Source organism: Sylvia atricapilla, chromosome 3 (genome assembly GCF_009819655.1).
Source record: "Sylvia atricapilla isolate bSylAtr1 chromosome 3, bSylAtr1.pri, whole genome shotgun sequence".
In the NCBI taxonomy this organism is placed as follows: Eukaryota; Metazoa; Chordata; class Aves; order Passeriformes; family Sylviidae; genus Sylvia; species Sylvia atricapilla.
In genome coordinates, this window is record NC_089142.1 from 102,012,213 (window position 1) to 102,024,473 (window position 12,261).

Below are 12,261 nucleotides of genomic sequence, written 5' to 3' on the forward strand. Positions count from 1 at the left end.
GGTGCCGAAGCGATGCGATGCCCTCCCTGAGTGTGGCTCACATCCCGCTGCTCAGCTTCCACTCCGCCGCCTGTTCAAGCTCCTCGGTTGGGAGCACACAGACGTCCTCGGTGCATGTCCTTCGGAGGAAGGCTGGCAGCTCATATCCCGCGGGAATCGCCTTGGTTTATTCTCAGCCCGCGCTGTGATGTTTGCAATCTGCAGCCGCACGCTCATTGCAGCTCAAGCCTTGGGCACGCTGCACCTTTGCTGGGCGGCGGTGGAAAGCATCCCATGTTCCAAGGCACGGGATGGCGCCCCTGCCCAACCTCGCCAAAACCTCTCCCCTCTGCATGCAGGGCGATAAGTCCGAGCTAAACGCGCTTTGACCAAAGCCCAGGCGGGAAGGTTTTGGAGTCCACCCGGCGCCACCCGCAGCCCCTCGGGGGCGGGCCCGGGCCCTGCGCAGCCGCCATGGGCGGTATCGCTGCCGCTGTCTCCGGCTTCCTGCCCGTGTGCCGTGCCCGTGTGCCGTGCCCGTGTGCCGTGCCCGTGTGCCGTGCCCGTGTGCCGTGCCCGTGTGCCGTGCCCGTGTGCCGTGCCCGTGTGCCGTGCCCGTGTGCCGTGCCGGTGCTCCTCTCCCGGCAGACCGCTGCTCGGGGCTCTCCGGCCACGCCTGCCCCCAGCCGGGAGGCCTCTGCCCGCTTCCCCTCGCCCTTCGGCGGCCTCGGGCCGGGAGGGCCCTCGCTGGGCACGGCAGCGGCTCTGCGGGCCCGGGGCAGCCCTGCAGCGCTTTTGCCTGTCCCCGTGTTTCCGTTCCTTCTTCCCCGAGCTCGGGCTGCTCTTGGGCCGCTGCAGCGATGTTTCCCCGCGGGAGGCGGTGAGGGGTGCGCTCAGCACGGCCAGGCCGCGGGTGCTCCGGCTTTAACCCGCACCGTGCCCCGTGTCACTCTTGTTGCCGTTCTGAAATAACGCTTGCAGGAAAAGTGGAAAGAAAGGAGGCCGGGAAGAAGAGAACCCCCCTGACCTGCTGAGCAGGGCGGCTGGTAAGACCAGTGCCTCCTCCCATCCTGCTGTATCCATCGCGTCCTGCAGCAGTGCTGCCGGCCGGGCAAGCCTGTGCAGGCTTTTGGGACATTCTTGGTAGCTGTGCAGTGCCACCGGACGAGGCAAAACCGTCCAGTTTCTGCCTGAAAGTATGTCTGTCCTGAAAATCGTCGAGATAATAGCAAAGGAGATAGTGTTTGGGTTTTGTGAGCCTGTGCTGTGCTCTACAGGGTGGGTTTTGTGGCCCTCTGAAAACACATTTCCTGGTTGAGGTTTGACAGAACAGGCTGTTGACATCAGGACCCCCACCTCTAGATAAACCTGGTGGGGAAATACCTGCTCTCCACGGGAAGGAGGGAAGGCTGCCAGCTATTACTTGCTTCTCTGCTTGATGGGTTTTGAATAAACAGCCCACCTGTCAGGTTTTTGTCAAGAAACTCTTGCCTTTACTTCCAGGATGTACCAGCCCCTTTCCTGGAGGTCTCCACTGCTGTCAGAAGGTTCAAGGGCATAACTACATGTGTTCTGCTTCCTAGAAAAAAAATTTTCCTCTGTACCAGACCCAGCAAACAGTGGAATATGTGATGACTGGCTGTTGACACTGGCTAGCATATGCACTTTGAAAGGTCACCCTGTCCATCTGCCACATCAGCTGGTGCAAAGCATCCAACTGGCCTGTTTGTTTCATTCCAGCAGCCTGGGCTTGGCAAACCGTGAAGGAAGATTAAGGGAATCCTGAAGCAGCAACAGACTGTTTGCTCCTGGACTTTGTCCAAGGGGACTGTTTGCACATCAGGTATGGCACAGAGGAATTAGTGAATCTCTTTCATGTATCTGCAGGCCCAGGGCTGAGCCTTTTCTCACAAACACCATCAGTTGTGGTCTCACCATAAGTTTTGGGGATAGGACTAGAGGGAGCTAATCCAGAGGAAAACTGTTTGGTTTTTTTTTAAACTGCTTTGTTTTATCTAAGCCTGATCAAAAGATGGCTGCACTTGTTGTTGGTCCTGTTGTGGCAAGACAAGGGGAGCAGCGCAGGCACCTGGCAGAGACATCCAGGGCCACTGCAGCTCCCATCAGTGCTATCACACCAGCAGCTCCTATTGCTGTAATTTGCCTTTTGCCCCTGGAGAGATAGAATTCATTTGGCTTCTGGTGTGTGTTTTGGGGTTTTTCCAGAGCAATGAAGGGAATAGGTAGTTTAGGTCACTAAAATACTATTCTACCTAAAAGTAGCACACATCATAAACGCAGTACTTGAGGAAAGTTTTCCTTCTCTGTGTTCCTTATGCACAGATCATGTATGTTTTGATGCATGAAGAGCAATAGAGGAGAACTTTCCTTCTGTTGGGGGGAAGATGGTTGTTTTGTACTTTGTTTTGGTTTTAACCTTCCACTGCCCTTTGCCTGGAAGCTTTCTGTGGGTGCACAGACCTTTTCCCTCCAAGGCAAGGCAGCTGCTCTTCTCTGCTATCACAGCCATCATCTCCCCTCTCTTCATTAGTGAGTTGGCCAGCATTTTGCAAAAGTCAGAGGTGTATCTTAGTTCCAAGTTTACTCAGCACAGAAGCACCTAAAGAATTATGTTACTTTTTAAAAAATCTGCCTGGGGGTATTTATTTTTTTCAGTCCTAATGCGTTGTGGGGCTTTCTTTCCCACTTTGGCTGTCACGTTCCTTACTGATAATACCCTCCAGACAAGCATTTGTTGTCTTCATTTTATAGAAAAGAAGATAAATGTGAGCCTGCAGGGTCACACGCCATTGCCTGACCACTAGATCTGGGGCCTGAGGCTGTACTTCTGGGAATCGAGATTTGTTGTGGTCTCCTAGTTATCCTACTTTAGGCTGAGGGCTGTTATCTATGGGACTTGCTGTTGTTCCTTCTTTGCATCTCTAAATTTGTTTTTATTTTCTTAATTAAAGTCTGATTATACTAGAACAGCTCATAAAGCAGTACAAAAATGCCAGATCATTCGTGTTGAACCTCTGCTTAGATTTTCATGCTCTGAAAACCCATCTGAGTGTCATTTCTGCCTGCAGTGTGGGACCATGGAAGGAGAGGAGACGTCACCAAGTCACACCTCAGAGAGCAGCACATTGGACCTCCCCTCTGGCTGTGACCTAGCAGAGCACTTTCTGCCTCCACAGAGCTCTGAAATCAGCCAGGAGCTTTATCCTTCTGGAGATGTTTTTCCCTCTCCACCCACAGGTAACAGCTTCTCCTTCTCTATACGCTCTTTCTTTAGCCAGTGCTTCATCTGTGTGGGCAGTGTGTTGCTTGACTGAGTCACTGCAGGCTGGTACTGGTGCACCTGCCTGTCATAAACCACAATTTTACCAGGGCTGCAGTCTGGTAAATCCAGCTGGGCAGATCCTGTGGGAGCTGTGGATTGATGGAACATGGGAAAGGAGCTCAGAGGATGCTGTCAGCTGCTCATGTTCTGCAATACTCTTCATGTTTCATGTGTTCTCGGACAACTGATAGAGTAGTCCTTCAGACACCAGGAGTAAAGACTGTCTCAAATTGCCATAGTCAGTAGGAAGAGTTTTTAAACTTTTCCTTGTGTTTTTCATGTGCTCCTCATGAACTCAGGATGTGGCCTCGTTACCCCATTATTTTAATAATAATAATTATAACAATAGCTGAGTCTTTGCTTATGCTAATGACAACAGTGTGGTGAAGACTGCGTCAGTTCAACTTTAGTGAGACAGCAGTTTCCTCACTGGAAAGAAGACTGGCTTCTGCAGAAGTGGCGTTTTAGGTCAGCCACTACTCCAGACTCTTAGCATTTATGGTATAAATTATATATCTGGAAAGATAAGGGACAGCTGGCAAGAAATGTGACATCAAAATGTGCTGGCCCAGTGGCACTTCTTGCCATATATTCATGCTGGCTGGAATGAAGGTTCTAGTAATTATATTTAATATTGGGGGGTAGTAAATTCTGGTCAACAAATAATTTATGGAGAGGATTTGTCAGGACACCTGAGCACATGAAAAGTCACTGACAACACTTCTGGTTGCTTTAGAATTTTAAGTAATGTCAAAGTACTTCTCTTTAGATAAAGTGGTTTTCTTTGGCCTGCTTCTGAGAAATTAGCTTGAAATTCAACAGGTGAGTTTCTTTCAATGGGAATTTCACTATTTTTGTGCTAAACAGGTAAGCAATGGGATCTGCCAAGTGATGTTGCCTGATTGTCTGTGCAGTTGCCTTCAGCTTTAGGTATGGGACATCCAGAACTGTAATGGGATCTGCCAGCAGTAAAAACCAAGCCCTGCTTTGGTTTTCCACACAGACCAGGAAGTCACATGTCTTTTCTTAGTAGTGATGGGAACCTTCTGCTGTTAATTTCTGCTGTTAGCCTCTGCTTTAAACCACAACACGTCTCACATGCCATGATCCACGTTGCACTGGAGCAATAGCACATCTGGTTTGAGGTTCTGCTTTATTTTTGTGTGTAAGAGTAGTGACCAGCACTGCAAGGAATGTCCTGAGCCAGCCTTTTCCACTGTCATGGGAGAGGAGGATGGAGAAGCTGCTCTGCTGGTGAGATGGGCTGGGAAGCATTTGCCTGCTCAGGTTTCCCAAGCCCTGTGTCACAGGTATGAAGCAATCCTGGGAGCTGGGAGGCAGTTCCTGGGATGTGTTGCTCAAACACCATTTAGTGTGGCTTAGGGCAAACTGGCTTTGATTGCTGTGTTGGATGGGACACCTGGAATAACTGCAGGAGCACTTGGCAGCCCCAGGAATGTCTGGGGCTTAGTGGAGCAGCACATGAGGAAATGACAGTGCTGGGGAAGGGTTTGTGGTGCCTGTGTGGAGCAGGCAGCTGCAGCTCAGCACCAAGGTATGCTGAGAGGTCACATCCTGCCTCCTGGCTGTCCCCAGCACCTCCTGGTGCCAGTGGGGATTCCAGGTGTGCTGAGGAGAGCAGATGGGGCCCATGAATCCTTCCCTTCTTTGCTTGCTGTGGGGAGTGCTCCCAACTGAAACCACTTAGCAATAATTGTGGGAGGCTCCCTGTGCTCCTGGAGTGAAATAATCCAAGTGTCACAGGATAACCAACTCATGCTCTGAACATCTTGGTTCTTTTCTCCTCATAATAGCCCCTAACAAATATACATACCCACTTAAACCCTCTCTCTTGATGCAACTTCAACATCCCAACCCACTGAGTTTGGTCACTGTGGCAGAAGGGACAGGAAGATGGTGTTAGAAACAGTCAGCCCACGTCAGATATTCTTGGAAAAGCAGCTTCTGCCAAATGTATCCTGGGAGAGGAGCTCCTTTGCTTGTTTTTTTTGTCAGGAGACACTGAGAGCTGCTGTGGCACCCCGTGAGTGAGAGAGGAGTGGCTGTGGGTTGCACCCCACAGTATGACCACCAGATTGGATCCTGGGGCTTGGGCAGGATGGGTGAGGATCTTCCTCAGTGATTCAAAAACATTTCCAAAAGACCCACAGGTCTCTGGGGATGTGGCAGCTTCCTTAGGAATGCAGCTGACTGGCAGGACAGGCTATTTTCTGCCATCTGCAGCATGAGCTGGGCTGAGAATGACTGAAGTCCCCCACCATCCAAATGGTAATGGGCAATTCTTGCTGCCTGAGGCACCAGTGACAGGTTTGAGTAGTCTGGAGAAGCTCCATCACTTTTAATAGCACAGTAGTCATTAGCCATGAGGACAGGGCCTCCTGAAATCAGGCATCCTGAGGCAAGAAAACAGTAGTCCTGTTGGAATATTACTAAATATTTGTGTGGAGATGAGGCTTCTGCTCTTGCAACAGCCATTCAGACCTTTAGCTTATTGTTATGGGGAGTTCCAGGGTCTACGTGGTGGTAGACTGAGAAAATTACATGGGATCAGTAAATACTTCAGTATGCTTCATCTTTTTTTTATCCCATACTAAAAATAATTTTAAAAAATCTAATTGTTTATCATTTTTAATCTACATTACTCAGTTGCACAATATACCAGGAAGACCTTAGCACTTCCTCTGGATTAAGAGAAGTTGCCAGCAAAAATTCCTACTTGGCAGGCAGCACTCAAGTGTATGTGTGGGAAAGCCTTAAATTATTTGGATTAATATTTCATAGGAAGCTAATAAAGATTGTTTCCAAAGAAATAAATCACTGAAAATGTGGCTTTTCATGTAGGGCACTGTAGTAGAGAGTACCAGGGACAGTGGGAAAATACTATTTACCTGGAAAAACTGCAACCTAAGAGAGCACTAGAGAATAAACAACAGATGTGCTCCACAGATTGGTAGAGCACAGGGCTCTGCCCGTGCTCTGCTCAGGCTGAACTGGAAAAATTCTACCGAATTTGGAAGCCATCAATTTTACAGGCAATTGGGATTCCTCTGGAAAAAAGCCAATGTTACCTATTCCCAGTGAATTTGGGTGCCCAGTTTTGTGCTGGGTTGTTGTGTCTTTTTTTAACAGCTGAGGAGTGGTGCTAATGTTGGTGCACGTGTTCTGACTTGTCCTTAAATGCTCTCTCCTCCATGTCCTCTGGCCTGTCAAGTGTTACTTAATCTGTTTTGCAGTAGTGGGTTTATGTTTCCTGAAGAGATCCAGCGTGACTTGTGCTTTTCCTGTCCAGGACTTGTTCCCAAGTGTTGATGCAGAGGCTGAAAATTAAAGGAGTGTGTTTTGTCACATCAGCAGCAACCTTTCAGGGCTGGCTCTTGGGAGGTTCAGGTCAGCCCAGAACTCAGTGCTCATTACTTGGTGTAGAAATTACACCTTGGCTCTCTGAGCTGCCACTGCTGCCAAATTTCCAGAACAGGTTTTTTGTCTGGCTAGGAGCTTTTGTATATCTCTTCCAGAGGTCTGTGTAACTTTGTAAATCCAAAGCGTGTGTGATGTTTTAAATCACTTTCAGACTGAGCTGAAGCTGAGCTAAAAACTCCATAACTGCACTCCAGATTAGATACAGAAACTTCTGATAGTCTGCTTTGCCTGAAAGATATGGCTCACCCTGAGAATATTTTACTTGTTGGTTTGCTCTGAAGGTGAAGAGAAGGGTGCTGTTCAAAGGTGATTTGTGATGTGAGGAGTCTTCTTTGACTGCAGGAAGTTAACATGCAAACCCACTTCATTTTGAGCAACAGAACTAATTATTATTAACCACAGAACACCAGAATTAATTTTGTTTTTAGACCAGTGTTTTGGCTTGAAATTGGTTAAGCACAGTGGCTTTGATGAAGCCTAAGTCCCTGTTTTGGGAATTGCTGGATTTTTACTGGTTTTGGTTTGTTTCCTGCTGCCCTCTAGTGCTCAATGTTCCCCATTTCTGATTCCACCAGCCTGGCAGGCTTAACGCTTCAGAGGGCTGGTGGCTTTTTTTACGTGAGTGTTTTTAATCAAGTACCCTCTCAAATGTGACCAAAATGCTAGATTTTTCTTAGACTCGAGTCTTATCAAGAGGACAAAGAAAGGCAAAATGTTTCAACGCTGTTAATTTTGTATAGTTGATGCGGGGCAGTGGGCTTGAAGTTGTGCAGCTCCACTGAAGTTCTGGGCAGGCCCTTCAGTGGGTGACTCCATGGATCTGGTGAATTTGGCATCATGAACCTTCCAGGCATCTCTCTGTGGTCCGGTTGTGTTGAGTACTGGGTGAAAAGGCAAGGTGGAATTTATGCCCACTGGCATAAAAGGAATACAGGGGAACTGCCCAGCACACGCACCCAAAAATCCCCAAAACTCTGGACACCACTGGGTCAATGTAGGTCTTAGCTCTTGTGTAAATTAATTTTTCAGGGATGTGCTATATAAAGCATCCAGCCAGAAATAAATCCTAGAACAGAAAAAGGCAGTGCTTTATTCTTCACAATCTGAGGAAGCAAACTTGTCCTTTTTGAGGAGAATTATAGCACTGTGCATACATTACTAAGGGAGAAAAAAGTGCCTTGCCTTTTAGACGTTAATGCTTCAGAGTACCTCTGTGTTCTATGAAAGAGAACAGTTTGTATTAAACCATTATAATTAGAAATAAACTGCTGAGAAAATGCTTCAGGAGCAGAGGCAAGGAATTGTACTACTGCACTGAAGTTGTCAGATTGGATTCTGTGTTTCTCTGCATGAAGGGGAGCTTGGGAGTTTGTCCCTTGGGAAGGAGAATTTTTTTTGCTTCTTATTACCCTGCTCTGATTTTGATTGGTAATAAATTAATTAAATTTCCCCAAGCTGAATCTACCGTGATGGTATTTGGTGAGTGCTCTCTCCCTGTCCTTATTTCAACTCATGAGCCTTTTGCTGTATTTCTTTACCCCTGGCCAGTTGTGGAGGGGAGTGTGGCTTAGGGGACATCTGTGGTCACCCCATCAGTGCCAGACAGTGGCTCCTGCCAGGTGTGTAGAGCTCTGTCTGCCCTCTGGTGGGGCTGGGAACTTTTAATATCACCTTGTTCTGCCCCATTTTTTCCTTAGCTTTATCTAAAGTGTCACCCCAGCCTGGACTTTTCAGTTCTCCCATCACAATTATCAGTGTTTGTCCATTGCTGTGACCTAATCCAATTCAGTCTGCAGTAATGTCATTATGGCAGTTGTTCCTAAGGTAGCTGTGAGGCAGCTTTGTGTATGTTTGTGCAAATGTTGTTACATCTTACCAGGCCATGAGCATTAATCATTTAAATGAGAAAGAATTAAATACTATAAATAAATGTCAAGAATTCATTCAGTGGGCAAAAGTGGACAAGAGTTTGTTAAATTCTTTATGAGTCATTTTTCATTCTCTGAAATGCAGATGTGGAGTCCTTTGAAATGGAAAATTATAATTTGGAACAGAAGCTGTCCAAATATGGGTTTTAAGGGGGAATAATAAACAAATTCAGCATCACTGGCAGCCACTACGATGCCATTAAGTATTATGAGAACAAAGAACAATTTCTAAGCTAGTAATAGAAGACCTCAGGAGTTCCTCCTGACCAAGGCACAGACTGATGTCAGGCTGGGGTGGAGATGTTTTTGGGAAGCCAGATGCCACTGTCTCTCTGAAGCTGCAAAATACAGTGCAGATGTGGCTGAAAAGGTGCTCCTTCCTTCGGTTCCTCCTTAGTGGGCTTCCCTGGGCTTCTCCATTCTGTAAATGTCTGTTTGTCAGGTATGTCTGCAAAGTTTCTTCTGTGCTTGAAGCTGCTTTTGTAGTCCTGCTGAGGCTTCTCAAAGCCAAGATCTCTGTTCCTTGCCCCTGGAAGTCAGTGCAAGGGGTCTATGGAGGGACTATGACTCCTGCAGACCCTCCTATAGTGTCCAGGTTAGACTTGTCCCATTTTTCTTTCTGCTTTTAGAAACAGAAGTATCTTTTATAGGAAACAATTTCAATGAAACTCCCAGTTTTCCTGAGCAGCTGGAGAAGAGAAGCTACAAAGCAAATCTTGAGGCCTGTGAGCCAAGGTAGTCATTTTACTAACAAATTGCTCCAATAATGCAGTAATGGCACTTGTGAAACATCCTCATGTGTGCAGGAATTGTTTTGTTTTCTTTGGAGGGTAAGAACTGCTGTGCAGCTGACACACCTCCACAAAATGCTTTATTTTTTTTCCTGGAGAGAAAGTACATGCCATGAATCCTTAGTAATTGAAATAACTCTGGAAAGCTGCAAAGAGCTGTGGCTGTTCCTGTTCCCTGGACGTGTGTTCATGGCATCTTTCCATCAATGTTAAATTCTGTGTGAGGCTCCCAAGATGTTGGCTCCTTCCTTGTCTAACAGAGTTGCTCTTTGCAGCTTGGTGTTATGGTTTTGTTGTAGTGCAGGTGATGCAGGAATGACTCAAGATGATCATTGGGCGTCTGTGCTGAGCAGCCAGCAAGTGGCTAAACGTGGAATTCCTGTGACACCATCGTTATGTAAAAGCAGCATTGCCCTTCCCTGCAGTCTGCAGAACCTGCCTGGGTGTCTCAGCTCCCTCACTTGGGTGTGGGTGGTAAAGATCTGTGAAAGTGCCTTAAAATGGCGATTTAAATAACGGGGGATGTCAGGCTAGGGCAGAAGAAAAGGGTGAATTGGCTTGGAATGCCGTGTTGAGCATGAGCCCAGCCTGTGGCAGCCCTTAGGGATATTTCTTTGTGCTGTGGGGTTAGCACCAGTGCTTGGGGAAAAGAAATACCGTTTGCATTGGCCAGAAATGCAGCTGTGCTCCAGGCAGAGAGCCCAGGTAGATGATGGTACAGAGCTTCCAATAAACTCTGAGCTTCACACATTTGTTCAGATGCTCTGGGACATCGCACCTCCCATCCAGTTGTGAGTGGTGTTTGTGGTTTAGAGGGCAATTTGATGCTCTGCTTATACACAACACATAAATAAGAAATATCACTCCTCAAATCTCTTTAAAAGTTCTTTTTTTTTCTTAACTCTATCAGTAAGATTTCTACTTTTTTTTTTCCCTGACCTGATTCAAAATGTAAGGATTTTGTCTTGTCATTTATCAGAATCAGCTGTCCTGATACACAAAGCACCTTAATTTTGGGCACCAGTGATCAAATATGCACAGCCTGACTTTTATTTTCACAGGGAAACCTTCCTTACATTTAGGTGTCAGTCATTCAAATGTTTTTTCTGCCTGTGACTGTGTGGTAGGACAATCATCTAGAGTTTATTGGACCCAAAAGGCCCTGCACTGGCAGTTGTTGAAATGCAGCAACAGAAAACAAGATACATCTGCCCTGATTGCTGTGGTCCCTTATTGCCTCTGAATTTACTCCCTGAATTTGAAGCTTCTTTAGGAGCTGCTGTGAACTGGCAACAGAAAAACCACATTTCAGGGAATCCCCTGTGCCTAGTGGCAGGGAAGAGAACCAAAAAGTTATAGTGGTGCTGTTTACATGAGAAGCTGTGCTCTCAGGATGCTGCTTAGTGTAGAGGCCAGACCTGCTGCTGTGAAAGGATGCAGATTGCTCCTGCCCAATTTTGCCGTGGCAGGTTTGGAGTGAGCTGAGCAGGAGGCTGTGGGCAGGGTGCCTTTGTGCCATATCCCTGAGTGGAGCTCAGGGGGGATGCAGTGCCAAGGTTGTGGGAGTCCTTGTGGAGTTTTCCCCGGATTTGTCTGCAGTTATTTGGTCCCTGCTCTCAATGTTTGCTGGTTTCCCCTCTGTAACATCTGGCTTGGATGGAGCCCAGTGAAGTGTTCCTGAAGCCTCACAGCTCAGACTTCTTTCACCGTTTACCTATGGGGCATCTGGCACTGAATTTAAATTAGGTCTTTGTCTTAATTCGAGCCTCATTTTTCTTCTCTCTTCCTCTGGTTTACTTCACTGAGCTCACTGGTGTGCAACTGATGAGGCTGCAGCATAAAAATAGTGAGTCATAGCCCCTTAGCAGCAGACTGCAAGTATAAAATACAGCACAGCATCATCATCCGCAAGATTTTTTTGAAACGAAACAACACAGGCCAGTGATTCAGCATCAGTGTGGGTTGCAGTACATAAAGTTTGTCCTGGAGCCTTCCCGCAGCTGGTTTCTTCCCCTTCATTTCATGAAGTTTAACAACCTCTCCACCCCACTGCCCTCCCATTCTTTGTGTTGTGTGGATTCCATAGAAGCTGGGCCTCATGTGCATGCACATCTCTGTGCCTGTGAAGTCTCCTCCCAGACAGGCGGAATGCCCTCAGGATGAGCAGTGCTGCTGCCTTTCCAAGCCTCCATGCTCAGGGTTTCTCTGTGAAGGGTGGTGGCAGGCAGCTGGGTATTTATTGCTGCAAGAAGCACTGGCAAGGAAATGACAATAATATTTTGAACTGTGTGCTGCTTGCTGTTCTTTTCAGCCTGCCCAGGGATTTTTGGCTCTGCTCTGTTGGTGTTCTCTCTGGGTAGAGGTGGAAGCAAGTGAGGGTTGCAGTTTTGCAAGTTCCCTGTACTTTGGAAATCTAGCACTGCCTCTGTCAGAGAGGTTATTTTACTCCAAAAGTTATTTGGGTTTGTGAAGAGGGTATAAGGCCTTTGCATTCCTAGGTGCCTACAGACTGCTTTAAGCAGCTTTAAGTAATAAAATGATGGGTGTTAGTACTAAAGGAAAGCCCAGCTTTGTACAGATTGCAGTGCCTGACACAAAAAAATTTGGGGTTTTGTGTATGTTTTTTTGGTGTTGCTGTTGTGCTTTTTAGTTAGTTTGTTTGTTGGGGTTTTTTGATTTCTTAATCTGAAAACAGGAGACAAAAAGAACCTGAATGACTAAGCATGGGAAAACAAAAATATACTATAATGTCTTCTAGATGAGTGGAGGCTTTGGTACT

The 12,261-nt window shown here is 46.9% G+C and overlaps 1 protein-coding gene across 1 annotated transcript in view; it reads left to right on the forward strand.

Annotated features, from left to right (window-relative positions):
- The first annotated feature begins 618 nt into the window (after positions 1-618).
- The window catches only part of SHLD1 (shieldin complex subunit 1), a 31,038-nt gene continuing 19,395 nt past the window's right edge, over positions 619-12,261 (forward strand). The window contains exons 1-4 of the mRNA XM_066316427.1: positions 619-866; positions 961-1,025; positions 1,720-1,822; positions 3,069-3,237. Coding sequence (XP_066172524.1) covers positions 3,078-3,237 — 160 coding nt within the window. The 5' untranslated portion in view covers positions 619-866; positions 961-1,025; positions 1,720-1,822; positions 3,069-3,077. The remainder of the gene's footprint in view (positions 867-960; positions 1,026-1,719; positions 1,823-3,068; positions 3,238-12,261) is intronic.